General features: G+C 40.9%; 1 protein-coding gene across 1 annotated transcript in view; it reads right to left on the bottom strand.

The window, feature by feature from the left end:
* Nucleotides 1–13,525, bottom strand: part of slc49a4 (solute carrier family 49 member 4) — a 56,787-nt gene that overhangs the window by 26,709 nt on the left and 16,553 nt on the right. Inside the window, exons 3-5 of the mRNA XM_059342413.1 lie at nucleotides 12,380–12,651; nucleotides 11,545–11,674; nucleotides 4,836–4,944 (exon numbers count right to left, since the gene is read on the bottom strand). Coding sequence (XP_059198396.1) covers nucleotides 4,836–4,944; nucleotides 11,545–11,674; nucleotides 12,380–12,651 — 511 coding nt within the window. The remainder of the gene's footprint in view (nucleotides 1–4,835; nucleotides 4,945–11,544; nucleotides 11,675–12,379; nucleotides 12,652–13,525) is intronic.

The raw sequence follows: 13,525 nt of genomic DNA, 5'->3' as shown, positions 1-13,525 counted from the left end.
CAACCTAAATGATCCCAGTTTCAAATCAGATCCAAATCAAAAACTACACTTCAGGCTTCCTCTGACCATTTATATGTTCACCATCCTTTTGTGTTTGAATTGCTCTTGTCCTGGTCTGACCCCAACTCCTACTTCCTACTTATCACAAACACAGTGGAGAGTATGCTGTCAAAATATTATAACTGCAGGAAGTGCAAAATTGAAACAAGGATTGCAACATAACCACTGAGACAAAAACCTGCCCAATTCTGTTTTTATTTCTTTTTTGGGCTAAGCGGCCAACAACATTGTCTGCAAGTTTGAAGTCAATGTAAAAAGGCCTGCAGAGGCAGTAGTTCTTCAGGCTGCTACGCTCACTGGGAAACTATAACTGGATGGATGAATACTCTTTCACTTGGGGCTGAAACTTGCTAAGCAACTCCATGGGGGGATATCCACCTGGCAAGGTACCGTAGACTTGGACTATGTGCCATTTCTCATTGGAACAACTTTATACTCAACTGCAAGCCACCCAGTGTGTGTAGACACCAGCAGAATAAACCATCTGCAAAAAGCAGAAATGCAAACCTCTAGTTATTACCAAAACACTCTTCACTCCTTTGTTCTATCTGGTGATTCTTTACATGGAAATAAATAACAGAATCAACAAAAAGGTACAATCCCTGTCGACTCCAATAAGCACTAGAAATGTGCTTGACTTCCTGCCAAGAATTGCACACAGCTCAGACTCAATTCACATGTATACTTATTGGTTTGTAGTATGAACATTGGTTGTTGTACAGTTGTTTTTGGATAGTTTGTTTTCAACATTCTTATATACTTTTCAATATAGGGGAAGTTTACTTCTGGAAGCTCTTATTTCCATAGCTACCCCCAAAAGACAGCCCAAGGGACATGGCTACAGGCCTTCTTCAAATCAACAAAGCACATGTAGATTGGATGGGAAAACTCTTAAAACCCACATCCAGGCAAGGTCCTTCCTTTGAAAAATATTAATATGTCAACATGCAGTAAACAAGTGTCCCCCAAGGGGTTTGAATCTGTATCTTATACTACTCTCATCTTTCCTCACCCAGTGCCCCCTCCAGGTGTTTGCAATGAACTCTAAATGAACTCCAAAGCAGCAGCAAGTTGATTTTGGGGGACAATATAAGGCCTTGATGGTGGTTTCCACTTATGATTTCCACCATAGCTTGACCCAGGATCCACCCTGTTTACTAAAGATGTATTTTCCAGACATTTCCAAGACAGAGGCAAGAGTTAAACTCAACCCCAGAATTCAAAGTGTCCCTTTAGGATCCTTGTGAGTCTGTGTTTTAATCTGATGATGTGCTGAAATTACAACAACATAACATACATGTATGAAGCCATAAACATTTCAACTAGTTTATTCCATGTCAATGTACCTTAAGAAAGCCCAAAGTGTTGTCACCCTAAGTTTCAGCATCACCCTAAAAAGTTTACTTTGCCTAGCTTTAGTCAGATCCTCACATTACCTCCTGTTGTACTGCTTGCCAGCCAGCTGATCCCTGCTTGCCTCTGCCCCTCTGCTTCACTTACTAAATCCTTCCAGGTTGTTTAACTCCCCAGGTACATGTTAAGCAAAGTCTGGAATTATCAGCGTGACAGGTTTAACCAGAGAGCTGGCTTGGTCCTGGAGAGTGTATGTTATCTGCTGGGCATGCTCCTTTTGCCATCATGACGTTAATCAGGACATTTTACTACCATAATGGTTTAAGGCCCCTCACCTGAGGAATGGGCACAAGTAACTTTTTCCAATCCAGTCTTAGAAAGTAGGCAACAACATTTGTCTCCTCTGATGACAACAGTTCCTGCTACCCCACAGCAGCCATGGTTACTTCTCGATCAGACCGTGTGGCTAGCTGAGAAAAATAGATGATAGAAGTGTCTGAAGAAACAGCTAAAAGACAAATGCCGACATAGATCAATAGGGTAGAGAGGAGAGCAGGGATGAAGCAAGATCTGGAGGATGAATGACTGTATGAAGCCGAGTTAGAGCAAAGTTGTCAAATACTTGCACTCTGGAAGACTTTGAACAGCATTTGACATCAGCGGTACAGAGGTCATTATCGGATAAGAGTATGAGAGCATGCAACACCAGACCTGCTGCCATGAAAGGGAGCAGAGAAAGAAATAGACTTCTAAAAGAAGGCAGAAATGTGTATCTAGGACAGACAGTGGAAATAAACCACAATGGCTGAGAGCTGGCACGTAGGTGGGATGCATTACATCACATCCTGATGTGGTCCGTGAGCACAAATGAAGGGAGCGCGACAGGGTATATGAGGTGCACTTAGGCAAGAAATGAGCGTACTTGCATGCTGCCCATTTGGAGCAGGATCTGGTTCGCATAGATAGCGCTAACTGGAGGTCCACTTTGTATTGTAACAGACTGACTCAGGCTACACACACGGAAAAGAACTGGCAGCATTAGAATGTAGCAATTATCAACAAAAGGAAACAGTACAAAGGCTACACATCTATTTGTGAGTACACCTGCATGTAGCCAACCATTTGCAAATTATTGGAAAGCGGAGACATTAATAGAAAGTTTGAAATTGCTATTTTGCTATCAATGCATTGTACCTTGGCCTGAGGCTCTTAGTGCATAGTTTAAATTACCAGAGAAGCAGTCAGACCCAGTAACATATATCATGGATGAGAGAAAGATAATAAAAGAGCAATGGGAACAGAGCAAACCAGAATTTTTTGCTCAAATGAAAATGCACTGAGTTTAGAGATAGATAGAGGGAAAAGGTCTATATATAGAATATCACATCTTGTGTTACGAAATGCTCATTTCTTTCCCTGAACAACATCGTTCCGTGCTGTTTTTGGATCCGACTGAATCAACAAAGCTTACAGCAGATATAAAAACAGGATGAGTTAAAACTGCGAGCTGAGGCTGTGGGTTCACAGTGAAGCTCAAACAAAAAGAAGATATGGCATTTGCTTTTCCTCTGTTCAACCTGACTTTAAGAACAAACATCTTCACGTCTGAAGAACAATGGAAATTTAAAAAAAAATCTTCTGATGCATTAGCACTCCTCCACCTTATCGTGTTTAGATGCACCTCTACCCTTCTTCATGTATTTTTCAAGCTTAAAGTTTTGCACCCAGAGGATATCCTGAAACACCTCATTGCAACACACTTTATTCTTAACACACTTTTTATCTTCTTAACTAGCATGGATAAAAGAAATGTGGAAAAGACAAAAAAATCCTTTGAGAACAAATGAAATCTAAGAACAATTTGGTATGGGTTCTGCTACTTCTTCACTGATGTATGGAGATAGAGGTGTGACAGGAAGTGTCTCATCCTCCGCTCTCGACTGTGTGATCTCCTCTCTGGCAGCATCTGTCTGATGATAACCTTGAAAAGATTCTCCCTTTGTCTTCTAACATACTGCGGTGTCCAGGTGAGGCCTGGAAGATGCAAGTATACAGAGCTTTTTCTCTAACCTGCACCACACTCCTAACCACAGTCTACTTGTCTTCCTCTTTGGTCCGTCTCAGACTTCAGATAGCGAGCAGGACTGCAGATGGTGAAAGACAAATAGTTGGGCTCTTTACAAAAGAGCAGAACGAAGTTCACAGCATGTTCAAGAAAAAGAGAGAGTAATCACTTTCCTCTGTAATTTTTACGCTCCTTGAAATGACTAACTGTGTTTTTGTATGGCAAGGGACAGTGTTTTTTCACTTTAAAGTATGTCCACAAGAGGGTAAGAGCAAGTTAATAAACCGCTGCAGTAAAGTTCAGCTGTCTGGAGGCCTTTCTACACTAAAATACACTGCTAGTTAACAAGAGCCTTGTGGTTAATTATCCCTCTACATCTCAAGTATTTCAGATCTGCTTTAAAATGCAATGCATGGTTTCTGTGCACTGACCTGATAAGTGCATCACCTGGACAATACCATGCATCAATCACTCTGAGGAGACATTACAAGTTTCTGAAAGATATTTCAAGATGCGAGAGAAAACTTACAAGCCCTTCATCCGCTTGTTCATCTGAGTGAGCTGCACCTTTCGCAAAATTCTGGCACAGTGGAGGTTTTCAAAAGGTGAAAATGAAACCTGGTAAACGACTCAGCTGCAACTCATCCAACTAAGCGAAGACGAGAACTGGAGAAAAAGTTCTCATCCAGTCTGGAGGATCTATACATTGTACTTTTTGAATGGACAGCTGTTTGGAATTGTCCTCTATAGATTTTTTTGGCAACATAATTCCTATAATTCCTATATTCCGTGTTGTTAGAGACCTTATTCAAATCTTATTACATTAACATGATAAAAGGGAACATGTTATTTTTCCGCTTATTTCTTGTCATATATATATATATATATATATATATATATATATATATATATATATATGTTCAAATTAAATGTGACCAAAGTTTCAAATAATGTGTATTCAAGAGCAATCCCTTTGTGCAAAAACTCAGCTTTCAGAAGATCTGTTTCTACTTTCATGCAGCTACATGCTAACTACAGGGAAACATCATCATCATGATCTTGGTTGCAGACGTTGTCAATTTCTTCACTATTTTGGATGATATTCCTACTGGAACATGTTTGTGTCGTTTTTGTTTGAAAAAGCTTTTATTTGTGATTTTGGCTGCTCTGGTTGCAATGACGGAGAGTGACCAATCACAGCAGACAGGCGCTTAAGTCGAGCGTCTCAGACAGAGGGTGTATAAGCATTATGAGAAAAATGTTTTTGGAAGACTGAAGCCTGTAAACATGGTCCAGTCAAAACCCTGAAAATGAGCACAATCTTTATAAAGTGATGTTATTTTGTGTGTTTCCTTACCTGGCTGACTTTGGCTGGTGTAAGGACCATGTCGAGGACTCCTGCCCAGCCAGCAATCACTCCTGTTGGGACTGCGTACGCCAGTGCTATCATCAGGAACCTCAGGTTACTAGAGACACATAAGACACCTTAGAGATTCAACGTCTTACAGGCTAATTGTTTGTGTACTGAATCTGGTTACCCCCCAAAATATGAATATGGATGAGTTCTTTGCAAATCTAGATGCATAATGTGTCCTTTTGTCCTTAACAATATGCTGGGCATAGGGTTCTGGGAAAAGACAGTGGGTTGGTGTTTTGTTTATTTCTAATCTACACCCACTTACATATGTTGCCTAAAAACAAACTGTTGATTTCATAAGCCGGTCCTGTTTCTGTCCTCTGGGTAAAAATATATTCACTACTGAAATAGCCCAATCAATGTTCATGGGGACAAATATATAGTTCACAGCACATCAATCATAAATTGACACAGTTTCTTCTGTTTAACATGCAGCAGTTTGCCCCAATGAAAAACAAAATAGGCACATCTCCATGTGAATTGAATGAGGCCTCTAGTACATCCTGTTTTCCCTCTTTCAAATCATACCAACAGACAGTATTTTCACCTCTGCTGTTAAATAATAAAGGTGTAAATATACTTATATGTACAGGTGTAGATTCTGCAATTGATTCCAAACTGGGGGATACCCTCCACAGAGTCATAAAGGATTTCATAGTCACACACCAACAACAAAATGTCCTCTAAGTACAACCTACATCCCAGCAGCACTGGCCTGAGATGAAACAGTGAAAGCAGCATAATGGAATGTCTCCTTCCCCTTTTGTCCGCTGGTGTTTGGAGGTCTGCCATCAGCTCCAAGTCTCTTTACTAGCCCATAGTATACTGTCACCTTATACACACACACGCAGAGAGCTTTGGCTCATCTCCCTGCTACTGTCACAGCAGAAGATCTATCCTCGTGCAGAGCGTAGTGACAGAGAGATAAGCAGCTACCTGAGCACAGTGGCCACAGCTGCCACATTAAAGCTGCGAGGTATCACAGAGAGAAACATGCACCCAAAACTGAACAATACAGCCCAAAGCTATGGATTTAAATTTCATTTGATGGGTCAATGAATGAGAGTAAATAGCTGAAAGTGGTACTGCTGCTACTGTTACATCACCTTTTATCACTGCCTCTGTCAGCTTCAGGCATATTTAAAGGGCAGGAAATTGTTTATTTGTTGCTCATAAAAAATATTCAATATTTAGATCTCAGCTTAAATGCCATGTTCTAGTGTGGCAGATTAATGAACCGGTGTCTAGTTTACTGTATAATTTCTACTATGAACTGAGAATATCTTGAATACATCTTTATTCAATTTATTTTTTACATTAATTAATTTGACAATTAGTCTGGAAAACAAAAATGCCAGTGACAGTATCTTAGAATGGAGCCATGTTAAAATAGCTTTTTTTTGTCTTACATTTACAGTAAAACCAAAGATTTTAAATGTACTATATTACAAAGCATGTGCTAATATTTGCAAAGCTAAACTGAGAGAATTTTTGGCATTTTATCTAAACAAATAACTCTACTGATTATCAAAACTGTCACAGACAACTTTTCTGTCCACTGACCAACTGATAAATAAGCTTATCTTTTCAAAACCACCTAAATGTGTTGTCAACTGACGGCTGCTTATCAAGCTATCAGCTGAAATCACACTGTACAAATAAGAGATAAAAACAAGCATCATCTCCCAGCTGTGATAAATGGCTTTAGGCTACAGATATTGTGCTGCAGGGTCTGATACGAGCTGTCTGCTAATATCTCATCAGCTCACAGTGCTCTGTTATCAACAGGGGAAAAAAGAAAAAGACACTTCCATATGCCTCGTTATGTATGCATATCCAGTATACACACAGAGCTCACCTCTTTAGGGTACATGGCAACCCTCCAATCACATGCAACCCAATTACAATCACTGCGAAACACCCACACTAATCACCTTCGCCCAATGAGGTGGCATGCTGATTTAAATCAGAGCCACCTCCTAACCCCCAACAATATGATTAGAATCATTGGGCGTCTGACAAATGAGGCAAGGCTGGCAGAGCAGCCAGCAGATTCATAGATTGTTTTGTTTTCCTGCTCTCCTTTTTTCTATATATGGACACTGTTTAACTCCGGCATTTATTCTTCCTCCGCTGCGTTCATTATAATGCAGGCAGCATCCTGAGCAGTATCATGAGGGGACATCTGCAGAACACCTTGGGCCTCCTGAATCCCTCCTGTGGCTTCAAATGCTAAACACACAGGCAAAGTTCATGCACACACTTTAAACAAACACACCAAATATACCCATACTTAAAACAAACACACTCAATACACACACACTTAAAAGGGATAGTTCAGGTTTACTGAAGTGGGTTGAATGAGATACTTATTAGGGCTGCACAATTAATAGAAACTTAATCAAAATCATGATCGTCAAATGATCATTTCCTCCAATATCGTAAATCGTAATATCAGTGAAAATAATCCCATATGAACATTTTTCCAAATTGTGCATAGTTTACTACTTACAGTAAATGGCGTTCAGCATGCCCCCAGTTTTTTAATCATAATTTAATTCATTTAAACAAAAAAAAAAATCTGTATCAGTTTAAGTGTATGCTAATTTAAGAATATTTTTTATTTTTTTTTATTTTTTAAAGATTATTTTTTTGGCATTTTTGTTGCTTTAGTTATAGTGATAGATAGAAAGGGGGTGATAGAGGGGAAGACATGCGGCAAAGGGAGCTCAGGCCGGATTCGAACCCGGCTCCGCCGCAGCACACAGCATACATGGTAAGCGCTCTACCGGTGTGAGCCACCGGGACGCCCAATTTAAGAATATTTTTAAAGCTTAACTAGCCTCAGATAGCCCTGTTTAAGTTTACATGGGGGGAACTGACACCATTATCTATACTCCTGTCTAAGCCACCAGAGTCCATTGAAAAAAACCCTGCAGAACAGAGTTGCTCGTCTACCGCTGCTTTGACCGGTTAGTTAGTTTGTGTCATTGTATGACTTTGGTGTTTTGAAGGGTTAGTTTGGATTCACCACAGTTGCACAATAACACAAACTAAACAATCGAGGCAGTGGTGCAAGGGCGACTTCTGTATTCTGCAAGGTAAAACTACTGTTCTTGTAAATGGAGTCCGTTGCAAGTCCCAGATTTTTGATTATTTTTTAGGTATCTAAAATACTTTTTTTCTGCTGTTCCGGTCAACAGCAGTACATTGCTGAGATTAGGTGCCCGTCCTCCTGCCTGCCTCTATAAACTGGGGACGTGCCGACAGCCATCTACTGTAGGTTAAATACTGAATATGGATCGGTACCTCACCTCACACAACCCCATTTCGGAGCCATCCCTTTAAGACAGTCTCAATCCATTGAGGAATTGCCCCAAGACACATATCCTCTACGGCAATGCTGTAAACATGCACACCCCTTCCTTTTCCTAACACTTGAAGACAATGAATCTCCTCTATTTGCAGAATGCTTTGAATCCACAGAAAAACAAACACAGCCTGTCTCCCTGCTGCATGCCCGTCTTGTCCTGAGCAGTATGAAGCTACTTGGCCTTGGGAGAGTATGGAGGGACAGTCATAAAACCCCAGTGATAGAGCACCCACTCAGCTTTCCTCCCAGCACCCTTTTCATTAACCTTGCCATAACAGCAAGAAATCAATATCCATGCACCTTCTTCCTCGTCCGGGACCTTATTTAGATAACCAAATGTGAGCAAGCAGACGCAAGCTACTTCTTCAGAGAGGGCACATTTTTTTCCCTTTCCTTTCCTGCCGGTGATGAAATATTTCTGAAGAAGTCCCAAAGCTGGCAGCGTCATCAGCTAAGTGCCATTTGTCCTTGGCAGACCCAGCGAGAGATCAATGCATCAAGATGACAACTTTCAAAGCTAAAGTGAGTATGACTGCGGAGGGAGGGATCATCAATACTCAGGCTTTGGGCTGTTTAGTATTCCCTCACACTGTGATCAGAATACAATAGTAACTTTGCACCACGTGCAGAGACATTCAGGCTTCTAATTAGACTGCTGCTGTGGAAGCAGATGTGAACAGCTGGAAGCACTCATCAGACTGAAGATCGTTAACCAATGTTCAGACCCTGACAGGCTAAATAAATGAGCAGATACATCAATGGATAGGTATCAGGCTGACTAACTGACTACTTGGCTACCATCTGCTGTCATTGTAGAGGACACAAGATGTTGCACTATGTCAGCTTATACAGATAACTAATCCAATCCGCCAGCTTAGTATCAGGGCAGAAACTGACCTTATTAAGCAGATCAAACATCATCCAGATGTGACCAATCCCTTTTAAATACAGTTGCTTATTCAATATTATTATGAAATTTTGCTCTATGCTACATGTATAACTTCACAGCAGACAAAGCAAGCACCAATCTGACTTTTTCGGTTCTGATAGCAATGTTTGGGCTTTTGGTATCTGCCAAAGCCAAGAACCCATCTGATATCAGTGTTTAATTGTTTTATATTATAACAAACTGAATACATTTTGGTTTGGGGCTGACAAAACAAGACATTTAACAATTTTGGGCTTTAGACTGGGGACTGACTGACCAAACTATTATTCAAGAAACTATTGAAAATACTCGTTAGTTGCAGCCCTATGGTTGCAGCCCTAGTTGGATTGGTGCATCCATGAGCTTAACTGGTCAGTCTCTCTAAATAATAGTGCATGCGGTATGTACTGGGGTAAAAACAATGATATGGATGCTTAAGAGTTTGAAATGGTTATCCAAGTTACTTTAAAGCTGCATTCATATTTTGTTCACTTGGGAGTACAAGAACTCAACAAAATGTGAGAAAACACACCCCTCTTATGTTATCAAATAGTTTCCCATTTAAACATCCTGTCGCCAAAGAGCAACAATACCATTCATTTGGAGTCTTCGTTCAGCCCTGATAAATCCCATGAGGTCCAATATTCACTAAACCCCGAGAATAAATACCTGACTCTTAAGCTCTTAGATGTTCCATTTGTCTCACTAGCTAATCGGTTACTCTGACGTTAGGCACCGGGCAGGAAGCCTACAGTGGATTTATTAGGGCATTTTAGCTAAAATCAGCTCGGTGCTACTGCTGGAAATAGGACTGATCAATAGAATGAGACTTATCCAAACAATGAATGTGCTGTATAACCAAAAACATTAGCTAAACAAAGCTTCACAAAGCTGCAGAGTCTGTAATAATTCTCTGTGGGTGGGTAATTGCAAGCACCCTCTTTCACAAGCTATATGATACACCTTTAAAAGGAAAGATTAATTTGTGTATTTACATTCCTTTTTCGTGAAGTATCTAAAAGTGTTTAATCTACCACCTGTATGAGTACACATGGACAGAAAGGGGAAAAAGTAAATTGTCTTGCTCCATGTCCAGTCCCTGCAGGAGAATTCTAAGGCTTGATGCTGCTGGACCGAGATACGACACACGACAAACAGGTCATTGGAAGGCTGCCTATCGCAAGTGGAACAGAAACCCTCTCAGCTGGATGGCCTAGTTAAGTTGGCCAGTCTGTGTGCGTGTGTGTGCGTATACATCTGTCCAAAACTATGCATTAGGTTGAAATCAGCTTGGTCCCTGTCATCTATCTGAGGGGGCTCTTACAGGGAGTTTAGCCTCTCTGTGCTGGTCAGAGGCCTGTGGACAACATGGCACTGTAGTGAAGCTATTTCTTACTGCAGGGGACCAAGTGTGGCCAACAAAGCTAGGCCAACTCCCAGGCTGCTGTCGCCCAGCTTTTCCTCTCCCTTCTCCAACCCTTTAATCCCTGGCCACTGCCACGGGCATCATTCCTCCACAGGCCAGGCAAAGGCGCAACACTCGCTCCTCAGGCAATATGCTGTTTCCTCATGGCCCGGAGGATAAATATTGCCACTGTGGAAAGTGCGACTGGGTGTAGTGATGAGGCTGTTGCAGTTTTACAGCAAAGTGTGACTCAATCATTGTCTCTAGATTTTCTCTTAGCTCCCTTTCCTAGGGAGGAAAAAGACAAAGGTGATGAAACATCAATAAATGAATTCCACTACTGCTAATATGCAGTACCTTGTCATAATATTGCACCATTCTTTAACCACATGCATCAGTGGTGTCTTAAGAATACATTGCAACTGACCCTTGATGGTACAAATGCAGAGGATGATGTATTTTTCAAAAGCAACCAGTATATTATAGCTTAGTAATTAATCTAGAGGGAAAGCTGAGGTTTCTTTGATAACAACCCAAGCAGATGGTGAGTGGCAAACCCCTTCATTAAGATTCCACATCCTTCTCCAGTGCATGATTCTGTCACTTTAACTTTTCAAGACAAGGAGCGCGCAATGCATCAGCAAGTAAGAAACCAAACTAGACCTAATAGAGACACAGTGGTTAGGAAGCAAAGAAGGTGCTGCAGAAATATGCTCTTGACTGCTCTTAGAGTCTGGTGTCCTAAAACATAACAGAAGCCCAAAACTAATTTCAAATGCAATGCTGAAGTTTCACTTGCTTCACACGTCTACACCAGAGATGAATCAAGGACGCATCAAGTTAGGCATACTGAATAATGTACTGAAATAATGCTCTCTACAAAGGGTGTCAGATGCTCTTTCAGATTATTTTGTTTGTGTATACTGTATGTGTGTGGTTTTACCTAAGAAGCCTGCAGATGCTGCTCCTGTAGCTGAGCCTCTGGCTTGCAGCGGCCACGCTTGGAGGCATCGGTGGGCGAGACGGGAAATAGAGCAGGACTGCCGCAAAAAGCACAGCAATAGCACCCAACTCTGCCCAACAGCATCAAAGACAAAAGAGAGATACATGTTATGTCATAGAGAAGACAGTCAGACTAATTTGACATTTCAAAAAAAGGTCAATGTGACAACTAAAAGCCCTCTGATATAACCCCCTGGGATGAACATAATGGCCTACTAGATAGCAGCACAGACTGAATACATGTCAGTATTGCACAGTTATCAGTCATGCATGGCACTGGATGAACGTCTTTTCTCCAAAAAGCTACATTGGCATTTCTTTACACCATACATGGATTGATTGAGGAGCAGCTGCTCATTTCTACATGACAGAGCTGCATTCCCTCCAACATTGATCTGTTATTTTTTCTTTTCATGACCTCCAAAACTTTGGTTCACAAAAGGTGTCTGCTTTGTCCTTTAAATATTAATAACAATACTACCTTAGGTTAAACAAAAGCCACAGCCTCAATCTATTACAGGGTTCTTGTTTCTCTTTTCAGAATTCTTTTAATTTTCTGAATCAGTTAAGCATAACAGTCCCAGCAATCTATTTTTCAGAGGGGCGGTTATGAACATTATAATTGGGTTTTTTTTTTTTTTTTTTTGGTGTTTGTGCAAAATTCTTGGATCCCCTCGCCTGGTTGTATTTGTGTCCCTTGACGGGGCTGACATGATGTCGAAATAATGTGCTATCGATCCTCCATGCCCTCAGAGGTTCTTGCTCGCTGTGAGTACCTGCATACATAACCAGCTGAATCCTGTCTCGGATGGAGCTGTCGGAAACTGCTGCTGCCATGGTGGCTGCTGCCTGTGTGTTGTTGGGGGCTGGCACCACCATCGGTCCTACTACGAACGAAGCAGCGCCTCCCAAGTAGGAGAAGAGTGAGGCCACGGCCGTTGCAGTGGCTCTCTGGTCAGGGGCAAACCACGTGGTGGAGAGGAAAGGGCCAGCGCTCATTATGGTCGGACCGGCCAAACCGTTCAGAAACTGACCTCCGTGTATCAACCTATAACAGAAAGAGCAGGAGGAAATCACTTTCATTCTTCACTAAAAACAACAAACAGCTCCACGTTTGATGAACTAGTGATATAGTAAGCATAAACATCTGTTATGAACAGCAAATCAAGAATTATAATTTTGGAATAATTTTGGTTTCCACTTTTTTAAAGAAATTATTTTCCACAGTATTGGGACTTATTTAAATGACCAGTGTATAGAATTTAGGGCCATCTAGTGGTGAGGTTGCAGATTGCAACCAACAACCCCTTTTCAATCATGTCTGAGAACTGCTGTCGTCTTCAGGTTACGTAAATAGATGAAAGGCCCACTCGAGAGCCAGTATTTGGTTTGTTTTTTCAGTAGAAACATGACAGAAGATTCTTAGTTTCAGGTAATTATACACTAATGAAAACATAATTAGCAATGCTATATTCCAATTGTGCTAATAGATCCTCTTAAATCCTACACACTGCTCTGCAAGAGTCATATAAAATGACAACAATTTGGCTAGTATATGCTAACGGTGAGACCAGACACTCAAGTTTATCCGCTTCATTTCGGTCTAACAGCTATCCAGACATAGCAAATCTCAGTTCAGCTGCTTTCAATTACCGTAATGAAGTTTAGTCTGTCTCTGTAAGGTTCAGTATGAATTGTGTGCCTTTGAAATGATCTTGAAAAACTGTAATCAGTCTATAATGAAAAGTGGATCACATATGATATTTAACTTCACATTGTTTCTATCCATATGTCAGATTTCAACTGATGCTGTAGTTGCTGGAGTCACATCTGCACAGAAATCAGATTTGAACTACTGAAACACCCTTTAAAGTTCATAAATATCATAATATTGTGTTGTATTTTACAGGAAAACATATTGT

Source organism: Centropristis striata, chromosome 10, assembly GCF_030273125.1.
Source record: "Centropristis striata isolate RG_2023a ecotype Rhode Island chromosome 10, C.striata_1.0, whole genome shotgun sequence".
NCBI lineage: Eukaryota > Metazoa > Chordata > Actinopteri > Perciformes > Serranidae > Centropristis > Centropristis striata.
This window is presented reverse-complemented; position numbering and strand designations above follow the sequence as displayed.